We start from the raw sequence: 21,705 nt of genomic DNA, 5'->3' as shown, positions 1-21,705 counted from the left end.
GGGAGGGGAGGGGAGGGAGCGGGCCGTGTGACGGTGTGGGGGTCGACAGCAGCATATGGCTAGCCAGGGCTCTGGGGCGCAGCAACGGCTGATTGAGGCGACAACAAGTGGGTGCCCTCGCCCCGTCCTGAGACCCTGTCCCTCACCCCTGTCCCTAACCTCTGCCACCACGCCACCACACGCCCTGCCCCACACTCCCTTCCCCACACGCCAGGAGGAGGAGGCTCTGAAGCAGGGCCTGCTGACCAAGGCGGACGGCGGCGGCGCCACCCGGGCCGCCGCCGCCAACATGAACGAGGCGGACAAGCAGGCGGCGGCGCAGCTCAAGGTGTGGGGGGAAAGGGGGGAGGGGGCTGTGGGGATGGTGGGGCTTGGGGGTGGAGGGCTTGCATTTCAAGAGTGGCGTGGAGGCGGCTCTGAGGAAGGGGCAGGGGCAGTGCGCACGCAGAGATGGTTGGAGGGGAATGGAGGTCTGAAGGGGGGGGGCATGGGTTAGACTGTCAGGAAGCGCTAAGCGAGGAAGCGAGTTGGAGTGCATGGATGTTGTCGCGCGGTGCGATGTGGCATGTGCCACAACATTGGGTCACGCTCAGCTGATGTATCCATGCACTCAAACGTTACACAAACACGCGTGCACACAAACACACACGGGCACACGCATACACACACACACACACACACATGCACACGCACGGGCACACGCATACACAGTCCTGCCTGTCTCATTCCTTGTCCTCCTTTAACACACATGCACACACCTTGCACACCCGCACCCGCACAGGCCAAGGAGGTGCAGAAGGCGGCGCAGGCCAAAGCCACCGCCACCATCAACACCATCTTCCAGGGCATCAAGCGCAAAAAGACCTTTGTCAAGGGCGCAGCCGCCGCCGCCAACGCAGCCGCAAACGCAGCCGCAGGGGCAGCCGCAGCGGCGGGGGCGGCTGGCGCCGCCGCCGCGCCCGCGGCGGGTGCGGCGGCACCAGCCGCAGGCGCGGCGCCCGGCGCGGCGGCGTCGGCTGCTGCTGGAGCACCTGCGGCGGCGCACCCGGGCGACGGGGCGGCGGCGGGCGAGTCGGCTGCCGCGGCGGCGGCGACTGCGGCGGCGGCGGCGGCGAACCGCGGGCCGGTGCACTTGCGGCTGAGTGACCTGATCGCGGTCATGTCGGCGGACCCGCAGCTCAACAAGCACCCCCTGTTGTACACGTGGCAGGCGGGGGCGGGGCTGTCTTAGCATGTGCGTGTGCGTGTGCATGTTTTGTTGGTGGAAAAGGTTGTTGATAGGTTGTTGGTGTGGGCTGGTTTGAGGGGGATGGCACGCGTGTGCGGGGCGCTTCACATCAGGGCGGTTCGGCTGGCGTGCACAGAGTCGCATCGATGAGTGCGAGATAGGATTGCGACGACTGCGAAGCGCGGCTGCGGAGAGGATGTTGGTAACAGCGTGGCGCGATGCCGCTCCAGCGTTGAACGCTCCTGAGCGGGGAGGTGGAAAGAGGTGGCGTGGATGCGGCGCATGCGGGGATCGCGTGTAATTCCAGGTGCCCCTGATGTCGATGATGGGATGGTGCCAACGATCCATTTCTGTTGGCGGCGTATTGCTGAAAGAAGATGGTCTGGCAGCGAAGACACTGACACGAGCGGGCGAGGATGGGAGGCCGCAGTTCCCCTGTCCCGCAAGAGGAATGCGTCGGCCCTCACAATTAAAGTTACCGGATCCAGTTTACGGCATTCGCTCTCGCTCTGTCAATCTGTCATCAGCCACTCCTCAGTGTTGGAAATGCGCAGCACAGTATGCTGCGCTATGACAACTGGTCTAAACGCGTCTTGCACGTGCTAGCAGTGTCAGCAGACGTTTCGCGTCTTCTTGCCTCCCTCATTCGTCCACAGCCACAAATCTGCAGCCCCACCGCCTTCCAGCCGCCGCCCTGCTCTGCCCTGCCCCTTCCCCGCAAGACCTGTGCGCCAGTGCGCCACCAGCACCACCCGCTATGTTCATTACGTACATGTTTGCTCAGCCTTACGCACATGCCTGCACATGCTCCTCTTTCAAGGCACGACGCTGCTGCTTTGCACGGCCTCTTCGACCCTCCTGATCTCGCGCTGGCTCCATCAGCGGACTTGGCCATCACCCGCGGTGTCTGTCAACGTGTGTAGCCGTATTGTCTATCAAGCCCCTCACGTGTCTGAGTGTGCCTGCTTGCACACCTGCTGCAACCGCTGTAACTGCACCTCACTACGGCACTAAGCCAACCTGCCTCTTACCCTGCCCCATCGCACACACGTGTCATTGTGCCAGTACCCGCGACCCAGTGGCAGCCCATGCGCCTCTAGGCTCCAGCACCCCCAGCCAGTAGCTTGTGCGCAAACATAAACACACCCAACAGCCACCTGCGCAACTCGCCAACCTGAGCAGAGCCGCAGTACGTGGAGCGATCTAATGCGGGGCGGAAAGCGGCGACCCTACGCTCCCCCCACCACACACAGAGAGCCTCATGGCCCAAGCCGCAGAGCCGGGTAAGGTCATTGCCGCTGCCGCTGCCTGCCCTGCCTGCCGCCTGCCCTGCCTGCCCCCGCACCTTCAATCCTTCAGAGCCCACGGGCCTTGACGCCGTCCGCGCCTTGGCCCATCGGGCCCACGGCTCCCGTGGCGGCGCCGTCACTGACGCCGTCGTGCGCCTCCACCCGCACCGCCACCGCCCGCCCGTCACCATCCTTCCCACCACCACCACCACCACCACCACCCCCAGCACTGCCATCGCCGCCCTCGCCATCCGCGCCCGCCGGCGCCGCCGCCGCCACCGCCCCGCGCCCCCCTAGCGCCGGCACGCCGCCTGCCACCTGCAGCACTCCTCCCTTCCGCACCTCTCCCTTCCCCGCCTCTCCCTCTCCCTCTCCCTTCCCCGCCTCTCCCTCTCCATCTCCCTTCCCCGCCTCTCCCTCTCCCTCTCCCTTCCCCGCCTCTCCCTCTTCCTCTCCCTTCCCCGCCTCTCCCTCTCCCTCTCCCTTCCCCGCCTCTCCCTCTCCCTCTCCCTTCCCCGCCTCTCCCTGATGCGAGCCCGGCGGCGGCTTCCAATACTTGGCGTCTGGGTCGCCGTGCATGTTGCGCGGGTACTGGTCGAACCAGGCCCGGAACTCGAAGCTGCGCTCCCACAGCTCCGCTGGCGTGAGGCCCGGCGGCGCCGCCGCCTGCCGCACCGCCGCCAGGCCGCAGCTCTCGGAGGCGAAGGCCAGCACGCGGTTGGCCCTGTGTGTGTATGTGTGTGTGTGTGTGTGAGTATGTGAATGTGTGTATGTGTGTGTGTGTGTGTGTGAAAGGTGTGAAGGCGAGATACGGGAGGCCGGGTAAACACCGGTTAGCACCCGCATGCCAAGCCACTCAGCCACGCATACACAGCGGTCCCACCCACCCCATTCCAACCAACCCAACCCAACCCAACCCAACCCAACCCAACCCAACCCAACCCAACCCAACCCCACCCACCTGACCACTCGCGCCTGCTGGTACCTCTCCACCGCCGCTGGCACGTCCGGCCACAGCGCCTCCAGAGCCAACACCAGCTGGTGCGCGTCCTGTGCGGTGTGTGAGGCGTGCGATGCGCGGTGTGAGGCGTGATGAGGTGCGAGGTAGCTTCAGGTGTGAGGTGTGAGATAGCGTGAGGTGTGAGGTGTGAGGTACTAGGTGAAAGGTGAGGTGCCGGTGAGGTGAGGTTTGATGTGCCAAGCGCTTGCACCGCAGACCAACCCAGGCCGGACGCCAGCGCAGCTTGCAGGGCGGTGGCGGCCCGGAAGCCCGAATGCCCTGACACTGCCACGGACGACCGCGGTCGGCAGTAGCGCTGCACTCCCTGCCCTCCCCTCCCATCTCCTCGTCCCTCCCACCTTCCGGGCACCCCCTACCCCTCCTCCTCCTCCTCCTCCTCCTTCTCCTTCTCCTCCTCCTCCCACCCGCACACGCACCTCGAACGCCGACCGCGCGCCCTGCCCCGGGCCCGGGTGCATGCCGTGTGCGCTGTCCCCCAGCAGCACCACCCGCCGCCCCGGCGCCGCCCAGTCGTCCAGGGGCAGGCGGTCGTACAGCGCCCGCTCGAAGATGACGGGCTCGGGCGTGGCCGCCACCAGCGGCACCATCCAGTCCCAGCCGGCGGCCTGGCGGGGGTTGTGTGTGGAGGGGTTTGCGTGGAGGTGTGTGTGTGTGTGTGGTGGCGGAGGGTAGGTATCACACACATACACACACACACACGCACACAACTCGTTTTGTCGGTTGCTTTTAACACACACCTTGAGTCGCTCCAGGCATCGCTCCTTGCTACCCGGCACGCCCATGCCGCCGCGCCCGCGCCGCCCCGCGCCGCCGCCGCCCAGCACCACATTGGCGCTGCCCTCATCCGCACCGCCGTCATCGGCGTCGGCGCCTGCCGCCGCCTCCTCCGGCTGCAGGCCCTCCTGCTGCCGCTGCCGCTGCCGGAGCAGGTCCACAGTGAAGCAGGGCTGGTCGAACTGCATGCGCACCTGTGTGTAGGATACAGGAGACACGAACGGTATTGCAGACAAGCGTGGGACGGCACTAAGCAATCGGTGGTGTCAGGGGTGTGTGGGTATCCAGCTGTCAGCCGGCTTGAGCCTTGCAATACATGTCACATCTGCTGCACCCACAGCATAGTATACTCTAAACACACCTGCACGCCACCCCCGCCGCTCCCATGAACCCCTCTCTCCACAACCAAAGCCAGCACAGTGCACTATGGGTTTGGTTCTTGCAACACCCGCAGCCCCCAGCCCCAAACCCAACCCCAGCCCCACCCGTCAGGCCAACACCCAGGGCACACACACACGCACCTGCCAGAAGGTGTAGCCGCCGCCGGCGTCGCACACATAGCTCATGAGGGAGGGCTCCCGGCGCTCTGTGGCGCTGACGGCGCCGTCGGTGGTGAAGATCACCTGGCCTGTGTGTCAGAGAACGAAAACACAGCAGACCAGTTGGTCTGGCGGCGGGAAACAACAAGCACGCCGTGTGCATGGCATCTTCGCAGACCCTGCCATGCACCGTGAGGATGCCGATGCGCCAGGCCCTCACGCAGTTTTGCACACACACACACACACACACACACACACACACACACACACACACACAGACTTTGGGCCCACCCTCCCCATGCCGCCGCCCCGCGGCATCGACGTCCCCATAAGCTGTGCGTGTACTTGGACCTGGTGCTACATGGCCGCATGAGGGGAGTACCTAGCGTGTGCCGCCTCCGTCACACCATGGAGTGGGGAGCGGGGGGTTTTCCCCCGCCAGCCCATGGTGCTGACACCCCATTTGCATTTGCCGTCATGCATGCGCCCATGCCGTCCCCCGCCTGTTTACTTGCTCGTGGTCGCCCACCCTCCGTCTCTTTCCCAAATCGCGCAACCCCTAGTATAGTTAATTGGGCTGGGACTGGGCTGCGTGTTTGCTCTTGCTCGTCGCGCGCCGCCGCGTTAACATGTTCCTTCGCTCTTGTTCGTGACACTCCCCTGCTGCCGCCCTGTGCTCGCTTGTTTTCTTATTCGCTCGTAGGTGAGAATTTCATCGAGGATTGGGCGGGAGCTTGGACTTAGCGGCCAGGAGTAGCGACGCGGAGCTAGGAATCGTAGGAGTGCCTGGGCCTCACGGTACCGTGAGCACATGCATGGGTTTGCACCCTTGAGAGCGTGTGGACACTAATCCCCCCTCGAGGTTAGAGTAGCGGGGGTTGCGCGATTTCCGGTTGGTAAGACCGGCGGCTCACCGCAGCAGGTATGCGAGGTAACTTCAGGTAACATCCATAAACCGTCGCTTTGCTGCATCGCATACACTGTCTTTGCGCAACGTTTTCCTTGTGCTCTTTAACACACACACACACACACACACACACACACACACACACACACACAAACCTGATCGCATACACAGACCTGCGTGTTCCTTCCCTTGTGCTCGCTCTCATACAACCACACACCCACCACAATGCACGCTCTCACCCGGCTTGTGTGCGTCCACCACTGTGTTGCCGCCCGGGTTGTGCAGCAGGCAGTTCCAGTTCATGTGGCCCAGGTAGCTGTGCGAGCGCGAGCGCGAGTGCGAGCGCGAGGTGGGGTGGGCGCGGTCGGCGGGGTAGGCGGGTTGGGTGGGTTGGGTGGGTTGGGTGGGGTGGGTAGCCAATGCCAAGCCCGGCGCAGCGGAATGGGGTAGGTTGGGGCGGGTACGTGCGAGCGAGTGAGCGATTGCAGGCGCGGCGTGAGACGGAAACGCGCGCGTCCAGTATTTTGGGGCTCACACACGAGTCTTACCTGTTGATTCTTTCCCCTGTTGCACCCATCTTTCCCCTCCCTGCCAAGTGACAGCAATGACCCTCCTAGCCCCATAACGCATACAAACGCATACACACACACGCACACTCACACTCACCGCGGCGGCGGCTCGCCCGGGTGCATGGCGGCGCGGATGGCGCTGAAGATGCCGTCCGCCCCCACCACCAGCCGCGCCCGCACACTGGGCTGGCCGCGGAAGTGCACCACCACACTGCGAGCCGGCCGGCCCCCCGCCCCCGCCCCCACTGCCCCAGTTCCCGCTGCCCCCGCCGCCCCCGCTGCCTCCCCCGGCCCCGCTGCCTCTGCCCCCGCCGCTGCCTCTTGTGGCCCCTGCTGCTGCTCCTGCGGCTCCTCCCACTCCTCGGTGTAGCCGGTGGCGGGGTGGTCGCAGTGCACCACCTCGTCCAGCACCAGCAGAGCCAGGGCATCCTGGGTCTGAGGGGGCGTGGGGAGGAAGGGGGAGGGGGATGGTTTGCATGAGCCCAACAAAGTAGAAATCCCAGTAGTCAATTGGGGGGAGGGGGTGTAGTAAGTACCAGCCCAAGGGAAGTCGAACCCAATGCAACAGAGGGCTGGAGGAGACAACACGTGTGGGTGCAGGGCTGCATGCATGCGGGCGGTGCGGGTGTGCAGGTTTGTCAGTTCCGAGCGCCTCGCCCGCAAGCGCAGCAGCGCGTGCGGAACACACTCTGTAGGAGAAGGAGTATTCAACACCTTGCGTTCCAATGCAACGTGTGTGTGTGTGTGTGTGTGTTGAGTCGTACACAGCAATCGTGCCGCCGTACGCGGATGCGCACAGCGCACCTCGGCCCAGCGGATGGTTGTGAGGCGGGAGGCGGCGGGGGGTCGCTCGATGGTGGTGGGCTCCATGCCTGCCTCGGGCGGCGGCCGCAGGCGTGTTATCACCTGACAGTCCTCCACACCGCGCCGCCTGTGGTGGGAGCGGCAGCAACAGAAGCAGCAGCAGCAGGAGCAGCAGGAGGAGCACATCGGTGGGGAACGGGCGGAAGTGGGTTGCATGCAGCAGCGTGTGGATGCCATGCCACCACCCCGCCCACCACCTGCCCCTGCACGGGCACTTCATCCCCCTTGGCACTCCCCGCCGCTGCCCCCTCTCCTACCCACGCACTGAGTTCGGGCTCCCACCGGCCCACCCCTGCCACGACCTTGAGCCCGGAACAGCTGTACACTTACACCCACACCACACAAACACATACACACAAACACGCCACACACACACCACACACCACACACACCATCCCCCCCCACGCAGCCGCACTTGAGGTCTGCGGGCAGATCGGGATGCAGCTCCTGCAGCGCCACCCAGGCGTTGGGGCCCAGGCTGATCATGGTACTGGTCTCGTTGCGAAGCTTGGGCGCCGCCTCAAACACGTGCGCGTCAATGCCGCGCAGCCGCAGGCCTGTGTTTGCGAGAGAGGAGCGGTGCGAGAGAGAGAGGCGGTGCGAGGGAGGGTGGGAGCGGGGAGCGACGGCAAGTTAGTCATGGGCGGGGCGAAGTTAGGGTTGTGAAAGGGGTTCGTGCAGTCGCGTGCGCGGTCGTTGGGCGGCAGCTTCAGGTCGCGGTGACGCCCTGGGTTTGGTTTTGGCCTGGCGATTGATCCGCTCCTGATGGATAGCAAATGGAACCTGGTCCATTTTACTTACCCGCGGCCACCGCGAGCCCGCCGAGCCCTCCGCCTATGATAGCGATGTCGACCGACTCAAGCGTTTCATCGCGGCCGTTTGCAGGCGCCGCTGGTGCGCTATTAATTTGCGTCATTGTAACAGCTGTATCTGAATGCGTCTTTGCGGAAAAGAGTCTCTGTCCAGGCGCTGCTTTGGTCGCGCCATGGGCCAACTGACGCAATTCCAAGGCGCTTTTGTCCAATCGAAAGTTCACAGTTTGAAAATGCGTTTCTGACACGTCAAATCGTTGCACGGATTAGCAGTGGTTTGCGTGCCACGACGTCCCGCGCGGGTTTTTTGTGCCAACGCTGTCGCTCTGCAGCATAAGCCCAAAGCCTGCTGCAGCCCGGTTCCAATTCTCATACAAGAACAACCTCCATCAGCGCGCAGCCAGTCCTCGCACGCTACGCAGACCCTCCCAACGGCAACATCGGCACTCGACATGGCGCCGCGCCCCTACACGAATGAGGACATACGCGCCTTCAGCTATCCGCTTTGGTGAGCGGCATGTATGTGTAAGCTGAGAAGGACTTAACTGCCAGGCGCGCCCCCTAGTTTCCTTGCCTGCCTGACTAGGGCTTTTGGGCTGTGTTGCTGCTGCCCGCCCCGCCCGGCCCCGCAGCCGACCCGGCGCCACCGACACGGTGGGTTTCATCGGCAAGGTGCACACGTGTCGCCCCGGAGACAGCCAGCCGCAGGAGCCGCACCTAACGCTGCTGCGGGTCTGGTACTGGATCGGTGGGTGGGGGCGGATGACCATGAGTGCGGGTGCGGGGCCTTCGGGTGTGGCGAGTTGGCGCGTGCGGTATGCACGCGGCCGGCGGCGGGCACGTGCGCGGTGCCGGGCGCGTGGGTTGGGCCATGCACGTCGCCACGCCCCACGACCTCCTTGCCTCCCGTCTTCCACACGCCAGGGAACTCGCTCATCACCTGCCCTGCTGCCCAGTTGCCCTGACACGTAAGCACGTCGCCCCGCAGACGAGCCCAGCGGCCTGCTGGGTCAGACCAACGTGTGCAGCTCCCCCCTGCGTCCCGACTTCCTGCCCCGACACGAGGACGGCTCCGAGCCCGGCCACTACCAGAAGAAGTTCGAGTGGCCCTGGCCGCACATGACGCCCGCCCGACTGCATGTGGGTGCTGTGGCAGACTGACAGTGTTGCTGTGTTAGTTGCTGTGTGTGTGCTGTGGTACTTGTTGCTTGCGGGAAGCTAGTTGGAGGCCGGGTAAGTGAGTGGGAGCTGTGGTACGCGTGCCGCGTGGGGCAAATGGGCGTGGTGTGCGGCCATGAATCCAATATCCATATTGACGGCTTCACACGTACCACGTGTGTGTGTGTGTTTGTGCGTGCGCGTGTGTGTTTGCATGGGGACGTGTGACGCCGCGTGCAGGAGACCATTCGCGTGCGGTGCGTGCAACCCAGCAATGGCGGCGAGCGCGGCGGAGGCGGCGGCGGCACCGGTGTGGGTGCGCAGGCAATGGACGGCGTGGAGGGCGGTGCGGCGGCGGACACCGACGGCGACCGCACCGGCGCCAAGCGGCCTGGCACCTTCGCCTCCCACACCGCCACTGTGGGCGCCTACGTGGTCGGGTGAGTGGGGAGGATGCAACGGGCGGGTGGGTGGGGTAGATGATTCCAATCCCAGTATAAATTCCAATCCATTGCCCGCCCAGGACCCATAGGTGGGAGTGTCAAATGGGTGGTGGGTGGGTCGGTGCGTGGGTCGTGAGTGGGGCAGTCGGCACCGTGCGTGTGCTTTTTACACACGTCCACACGGAGCAACTTACTCGGCCCTAGGCCCAGGCACCTACTGTATCCCACCTTCACCATGCTTGCCCGTGTCGGTTAGTTGCCCACTGACACGCATGCCGGCGTGTTGTGCAACCCCCGCCCCCGCGCCCCCGCCCCCGCCTTCCTTCTCCCTATATCCCCCGCTACCTTATCCCTCCCCCCACCCCCACCCCCCCACCTCTCACGCCACGCCCCACCAGCGCCGGCCCCGACGGCGGCATCAACACCTACCTGGGAGTGCCGGGAGCCACGGAGGAGGCGCGGGCGCGTGTGCCCGAGGGCGGCTGCCCGCCGCCCGGCTCGCCCTGGCCTCTGGAATTCTTCATCAAGGTGTGGCGGCCTGTGTGCGTGTGCGTGTTGGTAGGGGCAAGGAATGAAAGTGTGAGTGTGTGTGTGTACTTTCAAGGGAAACGTGTGTGTGTGTTTGGATGCATGTGCTGCTGTAGGCTGCCGCCGCTCGCCAACTAACAGCATCGCCGCTTGCAGGCCAGTTGCCCTGCACTCAAACGCACCCGCACCCAAACGCAATCTGCACCCACAACGCACCCTGCACCCACAGGACGGCGCGGGCTGCCGCTGGGCGGGTGTGGTCAACTACGACACGGCCAGCGGCGGCCTCAACTGCTGCTGGCTGACTAAGGAGCTGCAGGTGGCAGTGGACCCGGGCAAACGCAACGTGCTGGATGAGATGGGGCCCAAGGTGAGTGAGCGCCCCGGGTGGGTGCATGTGGGGCGGGGCTGCTTAACGTAGGTGCGGCTATGTGGGGCACGACGACCTCACGGTTTCACGGCCAGCTGCCAGTATGTACTGAAGGTCACCCGTCGAGCGTGGTTATGAAGGGGCCCCTGCCAATCCTTCGTGTGTGCCCCGCAGGTGCCGCCGCGGCGCGGCCTCCTGCCGGTGGACAGCTCCGGCGACGGGTGGGGCCTGCCGGCGGGCACCCGCGGCACCGCCGTGCGCACCTGGGTGGGCGAGCAAGGGCTGCTGCTGACGGAGGAGGGGCTGGAGGCGGTGTGGGAGCCGCCGGTGGAGAAGAGGTGCGTGGGTGCGTGAGTGGGGGATGCACGCAGGTGCTGCAGCCAGCGGTCCTTACTTGCTTGCTGCTCTCCGTCCGCCCTGCTGACCCCACCTGCTGGTCCCCTGCTTGGCTGCGCCTCCCTAGCTTCGTACATGTGCATCCAGTCCCCCGTGCCAGTGGCCTGTGACGCCATGCCCGCCCGCACTCCCGCGTCCCCCCTGGACTGGTTCGGTGGGCTCGGGCCACAGTGCCCCCCTTTGCAACCCTTAGCCCTCACGCCCTCCCGCGTACTAGACTAGTTCGTTGGGCTCGATGATACAACCCCCCTCCCCTTCGCCCTCCCCTTCGCCCTCCCCTTCGCCCTCCCGCCCTCCCGCCCTCGCTCCCCTCTCCCACAGCCTGCCGCCGGGCCACGTGCTGCTGCGCATGGTGGACGAGACCTACCTGCTGTGCCCCGACAACAACATCACGCTGCCGCCGGGCGGCGGGCCCCTGCTGTACGAGTTCGGGGCGCGCAACGTGGCGCCGGCGGGCTCGCGGGGGTTCCAGCGCGTGTGCGCGCGCTTCGAGCCCGACGGGCTGCTGCAGGAGGTGCGCTACGAGCGCTTTGAGTGACGGGTGATGATGTGGATTGTGGAGTGGGGCTGCTGGTTGCTGGAGGGCTGGTGGGGGGTAATCAGTAACGGACTGACAGACAGGCGGACAGGCAGGCGGGCCCGAAGGAAGGTGGAGCGGCTGGTGGGGCCGATGCGAGATCCCGGGATGCACATTGAGTAGGTGGTGGCCTGGCGTGGCGAGATGAAGGGGGCTGAGATTGCTGCTTCATTCCCTGGGGGATCTGCTGGGGGGGAGTAAGTTACTGCTGATGCAGGCTCAGTGCTCGTATCTTCCTTCTTTTCGACAGAAATTTGCCCAAAAATGCCTCCGGCGAAAGAAATTTTTGTATTCTTGAGGCCAAAAATCTGTCAAAACGCTTTAGGGTTTTGGGGGTCTTTCTGAGATTCGCAGAAGACATTTTAGGGCGTTTCTGTCACTTGTCCGGGCCCAAGGCAAGGGTGACTGAGGTTCCCCAGGATTCTCTATCTACGGCCGTGTCCTGCTGGCACCGTGGGGGCACACCAAGATAGGGCAGCCTTCTACTAGGGGACGAGTCATTACGTGGGTGGGTGAGCGTGGTGAGAGTGGGAGAGGGCGCTGGGGTTTGGCGTGGGGATGGGCCACGTTTTGCCATGGAGCCATAGAGCCGGTGCATATCAGCAACCACCCCGCACGCTGTAACAGGGGCACATCCCGTGCGGCGGAATATTTTGCTGTGCCGGAGCCAAAACGTGGGCTGGGGGCAACAGCAACCTCACCCTGCACGCTGTGCGTGACAGCGGCACATGCGGTGCGGCGGAATATTTTGCTGTGCCGGAGCCGGAACATGGGCTTGGGGCAACAGCAACCTCACCCCGCATGCTGTAACAGGGGCACATCCCGTGCGGCGGAATATTTTGCTGTGCCGGAGCCGGAACGTGGGCTGGGGGCAACAGCAACCTTACCCCGCACGCTGTAGTTTGTGTGGAGTTTCTTTTTGAGATGGATGCACGGCACGAATGGGAGATTAAGAGATTGCTGACACGGCCTGCCACACCCCTGGCTTGACACGAACCGTGCATAAGTCGGGGGCGGAAAAGTTTGGGGACGAAAGATGCGGCGGCAGCGGGTTTCTGAAAATTAAAGATGCCCTATTTCGGAAATCTGTCACTGGCGCCGCACCTGCCTTCTTAAGATACGAGCACTGTGCAGGCTGTGATTGATGCGTTTCATCAAGACCAACTGCCACGGCGTTGCGTATCGGTAGGTACGGGGTCGGCGGTTGGGATTGTGCAATGCAGGACAGATGCCTGTGCGAATTGGATTACAGCGCAATTGAATTGAGCTTCGAGGCATGCGAGGCATGCGAAAGTCGGACATTCCGTACAAAGTTGCACGCAGCAGTGTAAGGGCGCACCAACGGGCCCAACGTCTATGGCTTGCGGCTGGCCGGCACCTGCTCCTGTCCTTGCGCAAATATCCTGTATCCTGCACCTGTTGCCGTGCCGATCCCGTCTTCAAAGGAACCAGGTAGCGCCCGGGGCCGGGCTACGGCTGGCTGGTGCAGCCCAGGCCTGAGAGCAGCTAGCACTACCGATACGTTTATGCTGTACGCACTGTCGTAACACCACAGCACGCGCGCACCAGCACAGCCCGTTGCTCCGTGCGATTAGTCAAACGGCTCTCGCGCGCCCGGAGCTACACCCATCGTACGTGCTCAGGAGCTCGCGCGCCCACCATACATGCCGCACGACAGACCTCCCACTGTCCCACACCGCCGACACATGGACACGAACCCTAGGAACACACTGCGTGCCGCGCACACACACACATACACAGGAGCTAGCCGAAGCAGCTTTCAAGCAGGTGCCCAGGCCACGAGTACATTCCGAGTACATCACGAGCCGTACGTACAAACATGACAAACCCGCCTTCGATACAAAACTGTGTGAAGGAAACGCCGCCCACCATGCATGCAATGGTGCTCAAAAACGAAGGTGTGCACAATCAGCTCACCATGCGTGCCCGCGTTCACTAATTGCTAGCTCGCCGTTTCAGTATACTTCGCGCGCCAGCCCACTAGTTGCGCATGCATGTGCTCTCGCGCTCAATGCAAAGCCGGTGTAACGCCGTACGAGCGATGCTCATGCGCGGGCCAATCGAATCATCCTCACAAAATCACGTGGCGCTGCTCGGCGAAAGAGTGCTGTGACGATACTCTGGCGGCGCCTTGCAACAGATTCGGATCGCACCTGGACTGCACCTGCGTTCCATATCTGCCAGGCTGTTCAACCACACGGCTGCCGCCCGCCCGACTGCGGCCAGACCACCACCCCGTGGTGCCCGCCCCTGCTGCTCGCGCCGCAACCCATCTAAACGGCCGCCGCCGCGGCCTGCAGCGGCCGGCTCTTGCCGCTGTGGGGCCCGGGACCCAGCGGCGTGAAGGAGGCGCCGCGGATGGCGGCGGGGCGGTTGGGCGGCGTGGGCGCGCCGTCGGGCCGCAGCCACACGTCCCGCACTCGCGGCAGCCGCTCAGCCGCGTAGGCCTCCAGTGCCTGGGGTGGAACGGGCGCACGAGGAGGGCAGGGAGGTGAGAGGAGAGGGAGGTGAGAGGAGCGGGGCATGAGGGGCATGAGGCAGGTGACAGGAGAGAGGCACGGCTACATGCGGGCTTGCGCGGTCGTGGCAGGTTGAGGATAGAGCGGTGTTGCAGGAGCAATGGTAGACATGACCCCACGGGCTGTGCACACAAGCACGATTCAGCCGCACTCCCATGTCGCCCCGTTCCGATGCTTTTCCTAGCACGTGGCACTGTGCCCAGGGCGACGGACCCACGGGACCGCACCCGTCCTGCATCGCCCACCCCCATACTCCCTCACTCCCTCGGGCCAGGGGCACTCGCACCTGGCTTGTGGCGCCCAGCCGCTGCACGCAGTCGCCCAGCACCGCCACGTCCTCCAGCGCCATGTTGAGTCCCTGGCCGTCCGGCGGCGCGGTGTGCGCGGCGTCGCCCACCAGCACCACATTGCCGCGCACCCAGTCCGAGGCCTGCTGGGCAGGTGGCGAGGAGGAGGAAGGGGCGGTGCAGCAAGTGACGCCGCGCCGACAGGTCATACATGGAGACTCTGTGGACACACTTACACACACACACACAAATACAAACACACATACACACACACACACACACACACACACACACACACACACACACCAGCCTGCGCCCTGCGTGTTTCCTTCCCTTGAGCTCGCTGTCGCATCTGCACCAGCCTAAAACCAACCACCACCATCACCACCATTACCATTCGCCACACAAGCCCACAGCCCCCCCAATACCGTACTACTGTTACTGGCTACGCCTTCACATAAACAATATCATGAACGTAAGTGTGCTTCCCAACACATCTGCCACAGCGCAAAACCAACCACCAACAACACCAATTGTGCCACCCCGCCACCGAGGGCACAAGCCCCAAGCCCCCAGCCCCCCCCTCGCCATACACACGCACCCCGGTCAGCGCCGCCACGTCGGTGGCGAAGTAGCCGTGCTCCGTGACTGTGTCGGGGTCGGTTCGGCGCAGCAGCTCCACCAGCGCGGGCGGGTAGTCGCCGAACACGGCCAGGCAGCGGCTCTTGGCCTTGAAGCCCGTGGCGCCTGCGGGTTGGGTGGAGGGAGAGGTTCCAGGCAAGGCGTGTGTTATTTTGCTTATGCATGCACACCGACAAAGCGCGCGGCGCGGGCTTGTGCACAGCCAAGCAACAACAACCGCCGCCGTGCGTCCTTTCCTAATAATCATAACTTTATGCGGCCGCCACCGCCGCCGCCGTGTGTATCCTTTGCTTGCAAGAGTCCTGGACTCGCCTGAGGCCTGGTGAATGCCCTGGTCCTCGCCCAGCTTGAGGGTAGTTGGCTCGCCTGCGGGCGCGCATGGGTCCATGGTTTTGATTGCCGTTGCCAGCGCAGGTAAGCACACATCTACGCGTGACTGGTGAGTTTACACGCCTGGGCCGTACACACGCAAGCACGCACGCACCGGCCTTCTCCAGGTACGAGTTGGCAGCGATGCAGGTCCACACGAAGCGGTTGTGGCCCAGCGGGTACACGGTGGCGGAGCGGACCGGCGGCTGCGGGATGAGGGGGCGGGCGGGCGGGCAGACAGGCAGGCAGCAGGCAGGCAGGCAGGCAGGCGGGCAGGACACCAGCCACGGTAAGGGCCGTCAGGCGATCAGCGCATGAGCAAGTGTCGCGCGGCACGGCTGCGGCGTTTCCGGCCTCCAAACTCCTAATTCTTCCTTTCCACTGCCACATAAGCATATTGCTGTGACCCCAGCTCGCTGCCACCCGCATCCGTGCCCGTGTCTGCCCCCGCCCCTGGCCGGCCCGCACCCCCTCACCATGCCCGCCCCCAGCCACAGGCACGGCCCGCCGCCCGCCGTCCGCAGCAGCTCCGGCGCCTCGGCCGGGTCGCGCACCGTCACCACGGCGCGCCAGATGCGCTTCTCCATGCTCTCCGGCAGGCCCGCGCCGCCCCACACCTGCGTGCCCCGCACACGAAGGCGGAGCCGCAACAAGGACACGAGTCGCGGTGTCAATCGCTATAATCAGGATTGCAGGCAGCACTGGTGTACGTACGGCAGGTGCTAGTGCCTGACCCGTTGTGCCAGCATATCGCGGCCCGGCCGTAGTAGCAGAAGCAAAGGCCGCACCTGTCGCTTGGTGCGGCTGAAGTACCCGTCCGCGGCCACCAGGATGCCGGCACTGACGGTGCGCACGGCGCCGTCCGGGACGTCCGCCTGCGGGTTGAGTGGGGGTGTGAGAGCAGGGGCGTGAGAGCAGGTGGGCACGCACGATGGCGGGCGGCGGTCCAGTCTTGCGTTGCGCATGCTGGACACCTGCTTCACACCTCCTGCGGCACCCAGCAAGCCCAGCCGGTGAAGCCCGCGGGGCCAACACACCGCACCATTCCCAAACATGGCGCCAAGGTACGCACACACATGCACACGCGCATCATACACACACGTACACACGCACACTACTTCCACACACAGTGCTTACACACACACGCACACACACACACACACACACACGCACGCGCCCACCTGCGTCACCTCCAGCACGGCGGGCTGCTTGCCCGGCTCCCCCGGCGTCACGGCCTTGACCCGGCTGTTGAAGGACACCACTCCTGCACTCGCACGCGGACAGGCGCACGCGGCCGCAGGCATATGCGCACCCATCAGCTTGCCCTCGCAACCCGAGGGCATCGGCGCAAAGCCCTGCTTCAACGCCGGTACCACGGCAGAGGCACCGACCGCATCCCCCACCCCAAGAACGCCCGTGCAACACCAACGCCCCACACGCGGCCCTGCAGTGACCCCCAGCACTGCAGCGCCCCGCACGCGGCCCTGCAGTGACCCCCCCCACCACCACCCAGCACTGCAGTGACCCCCCAGCACTGCAGTGACCCCCCCCCACCACCACCACCCAGCACTGCAGTGATCCCCCAGCACTGCAGTGACCCCCCCCCCCACACACACACACCCAGCACTGCAGTGACCCCCCAGCACTGCAGTGACCCCCCCCCCACCACCACCACCCAGCACTGCAGTGACCCCCCCCCCCCCACCCACCCAGCACCTCAGTGACCCCCCCACCACCCAGCACTGCAGCGCCCCCACCTTCCGGCAGCGCCTCGTACAGGGTGGCGCGGATGTCGCCCCACTGCACCATGACGCTGGTGTGCCCGTGGGCCTGGCAGCAGCCGTGGCGACAGGAGGTGGCGGCAGGAGGCGGTGGCAGGAGGCGGTGGCAGGAGGTGGTGGCAGGAGGTGGCGGCGGAGGCAGGTGGGGGGGGGGGCACAGCAGCAGCGGGTCAGCCAGGGTGGAACGCAGCTTCAGCCATCAGCCGTGTGTCCCCCGAGATACGGTACACACGCCTCGAAAGCCTAGCATCTTCTCTTCAATGCAAGTCTCGCTCTAACTGCTCGCTGCTTTGTCCCCGTGCTGGGACTTGCTCATTGGGCCCGGGCACATAATGCCCCCCACACCTTGATGCTCTCCTCGTGCTTCCAGCCGCCGCCCGCCAGCGGCCCCGGCGCCATGGCCTCGCCCTTCTCGTTGAACAGGCGGGTGGCGTCGAACAGGTACCCGCGCGACCGCAGCCTGCGGTGGTGGTGGGGGGTTGGGGTGTTGCAAGGTTGAAACATTGGGGGTGGTGGGGTGGGGAAGCAGCGGACATTGGGCGAGCTGTCGTGCAGACGGCGTGTGGAAGGGGCAGGCAGGGACCGGATGGGGCAGCCCTACCGCCGGGCAGCAATGGACTGCCAGAGACGTCAGCTTCACACGGACCGTGATACAATGGTTGGGACCACACGTCATGAACACAACCCGGAAGAACAAAACCGAAAAGTTCGGGAGATACCGACTCACTTCTCTGCCAGCGCGTCATCAACGGCGTGCAGCGCCCGCCAGCCGTTCATCTCCACAAGCACACCCGCGCCCTGCGGAGGGAAGCCGGGGGCGGCCTCCAGCACCTGCGGGGGGTGCGGGGGTTGTACGGCACATGCTTGTGTTTTGTCAACGGCAGGGGCGTGTCATGTTGTGCTGGCTGTTGTGCTCAGCCGTCTCAGCTGCTGTCTAGTGCTAGTGCTGCAAACTTGGGGACAGGTGCGCAGTGCGGCAAAGTAAGTGCGGTGCTGACGTGGCTCCCATGTGTGCCTGCCCAACTGCGCAGCCTCTCCCGGACCCCCCCGCGCCCGCGCCCCATGGTCGCAGCCCGCAGCACGGCGTTCTCCCCGCCCCTCATACCTTGACAGACGCGGTGGGCGCCACCGTCAGCAGCGACCTAGCTGCGAGCAGCCCCGCCGGGCCTCCGCCCACAATCACGAAGTCATAGTGCTCCGTGGCGCCCGTGGGGCCATGAGAAGCGGCAGCCGCGCAAACTGTGGAGCGACGCCGCAGAGGCCCTGCAGCTGGCGACACTGTGGCTCCTGCTACTAGGCACTGTGGCTGTGCCACGGCGCCTGGGCAGGACGCTGCGAGGGACTGTTGCATCCGCGCATGCGGCCGCAAGCTTGAGCAAATTAGGGCGCCCCGGCGATTCTGTGCGTACCCTGCGTGAGATTGAGCAGAAGATCCACGCAAGCAGCGCTGAGTTGCGGTCTGCATGTGCTCGTATTGCGAAAATAACTGGAACTGGAAGGCCCTCTGAAGCAAAGCAAGGACGGGACGGAGGACAAACGTTGGTCGACCGTTGAGCTGAAGCAAAACACAGTGCATGTACAGATCGCAATTTCGGTGTTGCGTGTGTTCGCTACGAGCGTCTGGTTCCAAGCCCCACTTGACAGACGCGCAACGCTAATTCCTAGCAGTTGGTTTTGTGACCTAGAGGACAGCCACGCAAGCGACTCTAGACAACCATGCGCGCGCTGGGCAGCAAGCCGCGCTCGACCTGCGAACGCCGCGTCCAACGGCCGGAGTGCGCAAGTGGGGCCACTGCGTCTCGTGACTTCCGGTCCCTGCCGCGTTTTGCGCGCGCTTCATTTACAACTACATTTCTTAAGGCCCGCTACATCGCAACCTCAGCAGCGAACCCACCTGCGCAAACCGTTCTCGCCGAGATGCCGCCTACGGACTCGCCCCTGCACGCGCTGGTCCGCGAGCACGGCCAGCCGCAGCTGGTGTCGGCGCTTGAGGAGTTCCCGGGTCTGTCGGAGCTGGTGGGACTGCAGGCCGAGGTCCTGGGCCGACTGGAGCGAGCGCTGGGGGTGGCGCCGGCTCAGACCAAACACACGGTGCGGCGGGGCCACGGCCGAGGGGACAGGGGCAAGGGCTGGCCAAGGGCGCAAGGCCGAAATCAAAGGGTCTTAAGCCGCTCGTTAAGGGCTTGTCGGTTATCAATGGCGAAAACTGAGCGGAATGCGCTTTGCACTCTGCCGCACCCTGTTGGGTGGCGCATGGTCAAGCCACCAACCCAGTCCAACGCATGGTCCTCTCGAACACCCTCACGACTGCCCCACACCCACCCCTTCGCGAACACACAAACACAACACCCACACAGGATGCAAGCGGCATCCTCAAGTGCCAGAGCCTCAACCCGCCGGGCGCCGCCGCCAACCTCTTCCGCTCCTACCGCACCCCCCGCACCCCCTCCTCCACCCCATCCGCCACCCCCTCCCCGGCCTCCCCCTCCGCCGCCCCGCCGCTGCGCACCATGACCCAGGCCGTCTCCACCTTCACCATGCCGCTGCCCGGCGGCGGCAGCATGCGCCGCATCTACACCAAGACCACCGCCAGCCCGCCGGACGGCTGGCCCACGCCGCAGCTGGATGTGGAGGTGGGCGGCACCGACACCGAGCTCATCTTCTACGTGGCCCTGGGCCCCAAGGCCTCGCTCACACACGACCTGGACTACCTGGACAAGTACTACAACAAGCCCCCGCCGCCGACGCCGGAGGCCGCGGGCAGCAGCAGCGGCGGCCGGCCGGGCCAGGAGCAGCAGCAGCAGCAGCAGCAGCAGCAGTCGCCTCAGCAGCAGCTGCCCAGTTTCAAAGCTCTGGAGGCGGAGGCGCGCCAGACTCCCGGCTTCAGCCCCTTCGTCAGCCCCTCGCTGTGGGTGCGCGCGCAGGCCGCGGGCGCGCTGTGCTTCAACGTGGCTTGGGGCCCCGCGGCCGCAGGCGCCACAAGTGCGGGTACCGCTGCCACAACTGCGGGTGCCGCTGCCGCAACTGCGGGTACCGCTGCCGGTGCTGGCGCCACTGCGGATGCCGCCAACGCCGCCGCCGCCGCCATGGCCGCGATGCGCCGCTACACGCTGACGCTGGTGGACATATGGCTGGCGCACTTGCTGGCGGACGCAGCCGCACACGCGGCAGGAGCAGCGGGCGCCGCCGCGTTGGTGGATGGGGCCGAGGGGGAGGCAGGGGGGAGGCAGCGGAGCAAGGAGGGCGAGGAGGGTGGTGGCTGGGGCGGCGGCGGCGATGCGTGGGAGCAGGAGGGCTGGCGGCGCGCGGGGCGTGTGCTGCGCAACCACATGCGCTACGACCCGCTCACGCCGATGCTGTACCCCGTGTTTGGAGAGGCGCAGGTGACGGCATGGATGGAGACGGTGGCGGGGGAGGAGGCAGCGGCAGTGTGAGCCGGATCGGCAGGGCTGCACGGGCATGTTGCATGCGTGGCAGAGGTGACGAATGAGCATGAAAAGACGAATACAATTGGTTTGGTTGTATTACCGCGTTGACATGGTGCAGTAGGAAAGAGACAGGAACGGGGAACAGCAGGACCGGGCAGGACCAGGCACATGAGCGTGGCGTGGCTTAGGCTTCGGGAGCTGCGCTCGTGGTGACAGGGCGGACCTGGGCGGACATTGCTTTATTGTACGCGTTGCACGGGTGCAGGATGAGGAAAGACATAAGCTCAATAAGGGAGCAAGAACTTGTTGTAGCTTGCGAACATGCAGGAGGTGTGGAAGTAGGATGGCCTGCGCAGACTGAGACTGCACACATATCATGTACTCAGAGAGTCGGGGTATGAAGGCCCGGGAGGGCAGGGCTCACTTGCAGGCAGGGGAGGTTGGTGACGTTGGTCATGCCTGGGTGGCGAGGAATGATGGAGGGCAGGAACACGGCAGTGGGGGCAGGCCCAACCAACCGTCGGCAGCAAACACGCAGGAGGCACAGTCTACTAGTCTAGGCAAGTCGCCAGGTGTGGTGACCGGCCCAGGACCCCAGGTATGAAGGCCCAACCCAGCTGAAGGCGCTTGGTGTCGTGGGACTGGGAAATGTGATAGCGCGTGTCCAGGGCCTCAACGTTAGCGTTCTCAAGGCGTGGCAACCTTGGGCGTGGCGTCACCGCATTGTGGCTAGCGTGGGGACACAGGAGTGGCTCCAGCTGGCTCAACTGCCATGTCGAGGCAATCACGGCCGACCCAACTGAGGCGCTCGAGTGGGCCTAGAGAGGAACGGTTTCACGTCTTCACGGGTGTCAACCGCCGGCCGATGTGGGTCGAAAGCTCTCACGGGTTGCAGCACGGGTCAGGGTCGCATTTGCAGCCGAAATTTGTGAGCTAGGCTGCTATCGCACACTCAACACAGGATACGCAGCAAACTTGTCAAGTCCTGTCACCCCGCAAGCACCCTTGCTACGCCACGCATCTCGTGAGTGGGGTCTGCAAGCCCCTGAGCGTTTCCAGGTCCGCACCGCCTAGCCACTCGATTAAAGCCCCTCGATGCAATCGTGAGGGTTTGCCAACCATCGCTGTACCATTCACAGGCCCTGTCGCCCGAGAGTGTGCCTGCTGCCCCTGTGCGTGGAAT

The 21,705-nt window shown here is 64.8% G+C and overlaps 5 protein-coding genes across 5 annotated transcripts in view; 3 read left to right on the top strand and 2 right to left on the bottom strand.

The window, feature by feature from the left end:
* CHLRE_02g095800v5 (uncharacterized protein) overlaps nt 1-1,686 on the top strand; it is a 5,316-nt gene extending 3,630 nt beyond the window's left edge. Inside the window, exons 6-7 of the mRNA XM_043059627.1 lie at nt 215-328; nt 782-1,686. Coding sequence (XP_042927261.1) covers nt 215-328; nt 782-1,231 — 564 coding nt within the window. The 3' untranslated portion in view covers nt 1,232-1,686. The remainder of the gene's footprint in view (nt 1-214; nt 329-781) is intronic.
* A 2-nt stretch (nt 1,687-1,688) lies between these two features.
* Nucleotides 1,689-8,210, bottom strand: CHLRE_02g095750v5 (uncharacterized protein). Its single transcript, XM_043059626.1, has 11 exons — nt 7,993-8,210; nt 7,607-7,748; nt 7,132-7,258; nt 6,425-6,762; nt 5,998-6,074; nt 4,834-4,940; nt 4,276-4,506; nt 3,955-4,143; nt 3,479-3,567; nt 3,037-3,241; nt 1,689-2,835 (listed from the first exon to the last, which is right to left on the bottom strand). The coding sequence occupies exons 1-11, from the start codon at nt 8,105-8,107 to the stop codon at nt 2,584-2,586; spliced, it is 1,872 nt and encodes a 623-aa protein (XP_042927260.1). The 5' UTR covers nt 8,108-8,210; the 3' UTR covers nt 1,689-2,583.
* Nucleotides 8,211-8,340: 130 nt separating this feature from the next.
* CHLRE_02g095700v5 (uncharacterized protein) lies at nt 8,341-12,111 on the top strand. The gene is made up of 8 exons (XM_001699798.3): nt 8,341-8,511; nt 8,636-8,751; nt 8,992-9,143; nt 9,402-9,601; nt 10,003-10,132; nt 10,362-10,502; nt 10,677-10,840; nt 11,220-12,111. Exons 1-8 carry the CDS (start codon nt 8,456-8,458, stop codon nt 11,434-11,436), a joined length of 1,176 nt encoding a protein of 391 aa, XP_001699850.1. The 5' UTR covers nt 8,341-8,455; the 3' UTR covers nt 11,437-12,111.
* Nucleotides 12,112-12,709: 598 nt separating this feature from the next.
* Nucleotides 12,710-18,670, bottom strand: CHLRE_02g095650v5 (uncharacterized protein). Its single transcript, XM_043059625.1, has 12 exons — nt 18,200-18,670; nt 17,822-17,925; nt 17,440-17,554; nt 17,071-17,143; nt 16,495-16,577; nt 16,102-16,188; nt 15,790-15,930; nt 15,429-15,519; nt 15,257-15,310; nt 14,904-15,049; nt 14,302-14,445; nt 12,710-13,952 (listed from the first exon to the last, which is right to left on the bottom strand). Exons 1-12 carry the CDS (start codon nt 18,443-18,445, stop codon nt 13,770-13,772), a joined length of 1,467 nt encoding a protein of 488 aa, XP_042927259.1. The 5' UTR covers nt 18,446-18,670; the 3' UTR covers nt 12,710-13,769.
* A 100-nt stretch (nt 18,671-18,770) lies between these two features.
* On the top strand, nt 18,771-21,516 carry CHLRE_02g095600v5 (uncharacterized protein). Its single transcript, XM_043059624.1, has 2 exons — nt 18,771-19,185; nt 19,452-21,516. The coding sequence occupies exons 1-2, from the start codon at nt 18,811-18,813 to the stop codon at nt 20,526-20,528; spliced, it is 1,452 nt and encodes a 483-aa protein (XP_042927258.1). The 5' UTR covers nt 18,771-18,810; the 3' UTR covers nt 20,529-21,516.
* The last annotated feature ends 189 nt before the right edge of the window (nt 21,517-21,705 follow it).

Source organism: Chlamydomonas reinhardtii, chromosome 2, assembly GCF_000002595.2.
Source record: "Chlamydomonas reinhardtii strain CC-503 cw92 mt+ chromosome 2, whole genome shotgun sequence".
NCBI lineage: Eukaryota > Viridiplantae > Chlorophyta > Chlorophyceae > Chlamydomonadales > Chlamydomonadaceae > Chlamydomonas > Chlamydomonas reinhardtii.
The sequence above is the reverse complement of the archived record's forward strand: the minus strand, read 5'-3'. Positions and strand labels throughout refer to the sequence as shown.